Raw genomic sequence first — 5,213 nt, forward strand, 5'->3', positions numbered from 1 at the left:
GCAAGTATGAGTCCAGCCTGAGCTAAGTAGTAAGGTCCCGTCCAACAAATCCAGAAAAATAAAAGTCGTGGTAGGCCAATCTAGAAGACTCTTGAAAATCCCAAGAGCCAGGCAGAGACGTTCAATAAAGCCAGAGAAGACCTCCGAAAATAAAATCCCCTAGGGACGGTAGGATGAAGAAGAAGGCTAGAAAGAAAAGGGGCAACACGAACCACCCACTGACAAAGTGTTTAAGACAGGTGACAGGGAGCCTGGAATCAGGCAGTGTCTAGGTGTCATTTGGTGTGTTTTAAAGTGCAGTGACAGTTTTCTTCTAAAATTCAAATGCTGCCAAATGTCAGAAACCACATCTTCTCATGCATTACAATGTATCAAATGCCAAACAAGAAATGTGTAAGGCTGGATAAGATTTCAAAGTTTATTTTTGTGGAGTGCTTAGACAAGGGGCCTTTTCAAATCTGTCGGCTCCCCTCCACCCTCTTCTGCTCCAGGGACAGGGGAATGGAAGTGGAGCCTGTATCAAGCTTCTTGCTTTTGGATCTGGAGGGGCCTTGCCTTCTCTCCTTCCCAGTTCCAGAATATTAGTCCCTAGCACAGGTGGGCTCTACACTGGGGATGGAGCGAATGCCACCCTTTGGGGTGACAGGAATCTTCAGGCCCTTCGAACCTGAAGACTCTAAGCTTACCACAGGCCACAGGAAGGCCTGCTTGGGCCCAGGCCATAAGAGGATCATGGCTAATGTCCTACAAACATTCTGCCTTTGTCATTGCCCCACATTATCTCCCTGACATCTAGTTGCTTGAATTGAAGGTGGTCAACTCCACAGATGCCTAGCTGATGTCACCGAAAACCTGGGGGTCCTTGTTTCAGTCACTCCCAGATGTACTCTGATTTGAGGGATCCTCACCCTTCTCCCTCTGGCACTCCTGTTCTCCTTCTGTCTAGCACTGTGTATATGACTGGCCTGAGAGTGGGGCTTTCCATCTATCTCACTTCCCATGGTCTAGCTCCCCAGACTGAGCCCAGACTGAATGGGGGTCTCCCAGGAGGGATGGCCGACGAGAAGCCAGCATTCTCCTAGAGACACACGGAAAGAGGACTGAGGAAGAAGAGGGGTAGCTCGGTGAAGGGCTGCTACTAAAGAGGGAGGCTTCTCCGCTAGATTGTCCCAGGGATGAAGCCAGATAAGCTCATTCTTGTCTTCCTCACTTTTAGAGGGTACCCCCCATGTGTGGAGATGGAAAGAAAGAAGCAGAGCCAACTGTGGGTGCTGTGGGTGGGGCAAGTAGCTGTATGACTTGGCGAGACCCCTGCCTGCTCTGGGCCTCAGTTTCTTCAGATGTAAATGGGTGCTGCAGTGAGGATCCCCACAAAAGAGGCTGGGTGCACAGAGGCTTGATGGTGTGCGATGTACCCCTTCTGAGGGTCCCGTGATGTCCCTCTGCTCCCTCTTGCTTGGAGATGTGTGGCCTGCACTGGGCCCTCGTCCTTCAGAGCCTCCCCTCCCATTTCATAGCTTTCCTTTCCTTCCAGGTGGGAGAGTTCATCATCCCCCCTACACTTCTCCTGCACCCCAAGGGTCAGTGTAGCCAGGAGGACCCAGGGGAAGGCTGTAAAGGATGGGGAAGCGGCTTCGGTGGTGGAGTGATGGGCAGACAGTGACAGAGGATCACACGGCAGCTGTCTGCTTGATGCTGTGGAAGCTGATCCTGGTGGGAGACGTGGGGATGGACATGGCTCGGGCCACAGGCACTTGGAGGGCGTGGTGGTCCTGCCAGCGGTGCCACCGCTTTCTCAGGGCTGAGCGCACCTGAGGAGAAGGAGAGTCACCTGCTTCTGCCATCCTCTATCCCCATCTCCAGGACTATTGATGTCTGGAATGGCCCTCGGCCTGCCGCCCTCACTCCAAGGGGCTGGTGAGATCTTAAACTAAGGACCTCCCCTGAACGCTGTGCCTGCCCCGCAGTTTCCTTCAGGGACCCATCCTCTCTTTCCCTCTCCTGGAGAGGCCACTGGGCTGCTTAAGGTTCCAGTTCCCCTGCCGCCATGAATTAGGCATTATGGCTTTGTAAGTCAGTCCCTCAGCTCAGCAGGCATCAGGCAGGCCCAGTTTTCCCCTCACCAGGAAAGCCTCTCCTTGCCCACGATGCTGCCCTGCCTTCTTTACCATTGCCTAAAGGGACAGCTCCTGGCTCCATCATTTCTACACCCTACCGAGTCTCTTCTGTTTGTATTGTAATAGAAGAAACAGCTTCTTCCTGAGTGTGTGTGTGTGTGAGTGTGTGAGTGTGTATGTGCTTGTGCATTCGTGTGCGAGCATACATGTGCATATGTGTTTCCACTGAGCACCATGGCATGTATGCAGAGGTCAGCTTTCACTCAGGAGTAGATTCTTTTCTTCCACCATGTGATTTTCGGGTGTTGAACTTGGGTCCTGAGCTTCAGCAGTCATTTACCAGCCCCTGACGGTTTCTTCTCCGTCATAAAGAACTGCTTGGATATGCCACCTCTCATTTTTCTGAAAGTTTTCCTTTGTCATCCCCTCTGTCTGACTTGCACAGGCCCTGCTGTCTGGGCACCTTGCTCCCTGACTCTGAGGGCATACACTGAGCACAGGCATGTTCTTTCTGGCTTGTGTAGTTGATCTAAGCTGGCTCTGCAGGATAAGTCCTGCTCCCTTAAAGCTCCATGGTTTCTTAGCTCCATCTCCTATCCGATGGAGTTGAGACGAGCCAGTGATGAAGCTCTTATGAAAGGCTGGGCAGCTTGACTGGACCACCTGGGAGTGCAGTCTGAGACCTGAGCCCCTAGACCACCCCAAAGGCCCTGTCTCTTACCTCTCCATTGAAGAAGCAATAGAAAACGGACACAAAGAAACCCTAGAAAGGAAGGAAGGAGACGTCAGGCATCTGCTGAGAGGTCATTCCAGCCGGCAGTGTGAGAGGACACAGGATGGCTGGGGGCTCAAAAGTCCTGGGCCCAGACAAGAGATGCAGTTACACCAGGGTCTGCTCTAAGCCGGCATGATCTCTTGTCTCAGCATCCTGAACTTGTCCTAGGTATTCTCAGAAGTGGTTAAGACAGTTAAACGCCAGGATGGGGTGATACAACCAGGGCAGCCTGGTCAGCACCTGGGGCCAAGTGGGGTTCTGCATGTGCAAGTGCTTGCATTTCGGTGCTCATGTAACTGATCCTAGCGAGCCGGCTCTGTGTTAGCATCCGGGCCTGGGAAGTGCACTGCGGCGGGGGTGCCTACCTGGAAGGACTGCAGGAAAGAGTTGAAATAGATGAACACAATCTGGGACAGGTCGTCCTCTCCAGGATTGACAAAGAAGAGCATGTAGGTGATGCCCAGCAGGGGGAGGAGGACCAGGGTGGCCTTCACTGCCTTCCTGGATGAGGAAGCAAGAGGGTGAGGGCAAACCTAAGCTCACCTACAGGCAGGACTCACTCAGGGGGGCCCTGCTTTGCTCAAGCAACTCTAGGTGTGGGGACTCCAAGAGCTCTGGTGAGAGGACCCTCTTGCTTCTTCCATGCCTGTCAGGTCAAGGTGCCCAGGCATTTCCGTACCTGTATTGGATTGTCTCAGATGTGGTGGATGCTCGTAATTTTGTCATCAGGATTCTGACGATGTTGAACAGAAACACAAAATTGATCTGGAAGAAAACAGAGTGGGGGAGACATGGGAAAGTGTGTAAGTGGGAGTGGGCTGAGAAAAAGAATCCCTGATCCTGCCTCGTAGGCACAAGTTCCGGCACCGGGCACCTGCTTTGGTCACTCAACTTCTGCTTCTTCCCAGCGGGCAGGAAGGCACCCATTGATTCTAGTGCCTGCTCTCCACCCATGGCCCCGACAGCTTGTAAAGAAGATGGGTGGGAGACGTGACCACTCCTGTGGAGTCACTACTGAGAACCCTAACCCTTGCCTTACTCCAAGACTATACAGAACCACACCCCAGATCTCTGATCTACCTCTCTTGGTCACAGGGTCCCTACTTCTTGGTGGAGGATCTCAGAGGCCCCTCAAACTGTTACCAGCTCTAGGTTGGTCAAAGGTCCTTTCAGCTCTGCCCCAGGGGAGGGGGACACAGGCCAGATGGAGTGATTAGTCTCTAGTACTCCTACTCCTAGGTGTTCCTAAGCCTTCAGACACCCATGAGCGAGGAAGCTAAGTGGGCTGCCTAGTAGCGATGGGAAAGGACTAATTTATCTTCATTTGGTGTTTTCCCTTAACGTTGAAGACACTCCCACCTCTGACTGCCATGGGTCATCCTGCTGCATGGGTCTCTTGCTCTCTGAGAGGGATCTCAAGAGTCAGTAAATTGACCAACTGGTCCCCGGGGCTGTGCTGTCCCTCTGTGTATGCCACCCTGTATGACTGTCCATATGTGCTTGTCTCAGAGTGGGTCTTGTGCGACCATGCATATGTGTCTATCAGGGAACAGTGTGTGCCTACATTTCTCTTTATGTATTGCTAAGTGCAGGCAAATGGGAATGGCATGTGTATGTGCCTGTTGGGACTCTTTTCCCAGAAAGTGTTCATAGGCTAGGAGACACATAGTTAGCCTAGAGATGTCTGCTGGCCTGTCTGTGTAGACACACACATGCTCCCCAGTCTCTGTCTAGAAAAATCCATTGCTTCTATAGATTGAGCCTTGAGCCAGCCCTTCTCACTCTCCTATTCTATAGATTCAGGGAAGGGAGTAAAGGACATCAATATGTATCAGCCTTGTAGCTGACTGTCCCCAAGCGGGATGGTGGAGGATCTGGAGACCTCAGATTCCCACCTCCCTACAGCCTCACTGCTCTCTCACATTCATTTATAGAATATGGCCTAGTGAGCCCACAGACAGCCGGGAGGCTGCTCAAGGCCTGCTGCCTGCTGTCTCTCAAGGTTCACCTAGCCTAAGGTAACACAAAGTTCTTGTTCTTTTCCCAAGTCTTTCTGATGTCTCTAAGAAATAAAAAGTTATCTCAGATTTCTATAAATACTTCTTGGATTGAGCATCATTCAATTCACTAACTGGATCATTCAATTATCTACCCAAATATTTCATCTCTCCATTAACCTACCAAATAGTCATCCATTTATCCAACCATCCTCCCACCAAACACTTCATTCTATTTTCCACCCACTGTTTTTGCCCATCCACCCACCCACCCATCCATCCATCCATCCATCCATCCATCCATCCATCCATCCACCCACCCAC

At 51.6% G+C, this 5,213-nt stretch overlaps 1 protein-coding gene across 8 annotated transcripts in view; it reads right to left on the reverse strand.

Moving 5' to 3' along the window:
* Positions 1-392: 392 nt before the first annotated feature.
* Crhr2 (corticotropin releasing hormone receptor 2) overlaps positions 393-5,213 on the reverse strand; it is a 44,772-nt gene continuing 39,951 nt past the window's right edge. For 7 of the 8 annotated variants that reach the window (XM_031381984.1, XM_031381983.1, XM_031381986.1 and 4 more), the window contains 4 exons: positions 3,572-3,657; positions 3,258-3,393; positions 2,839-2,880; positions 393-1,811 (listed from right to left, as the gene is read on the reverse strand). In XM_031381984.1, coding sequence (XP_031237844.1) covers positions 1,671-1,811; positions 2,839-2,880; positions 3,258-3,393; positions 3,572-3,657 — 405 coding nt within the window. In that variant the 3' untranslated portion in view covers positions 393-1,670. The remainder of the gene's footprint in view (positions 1,812-2,838; positions 2,881-3,257; positions 3,394-3,571; positions 3,658-5,213) is intronic. The other variant, XM_031381987.1, reaches the window with a different exon arrangement.

This window comes from Mastomys coucha, unplaced genomic scaffold (genome assembly GCF_008632895.1).
Source record: "Mastomys coucha isolate ucsf_1 unplaced genomic scaffold, UCSF_Mcou_1 pScaffold20, whole genome shotgun sequence".
Lineage (NCBI taxonomy): Eukaryota > Metazoa > Chordata > Mammalia > Rodentia > Muridae > Mastomys > Mastomys coucha.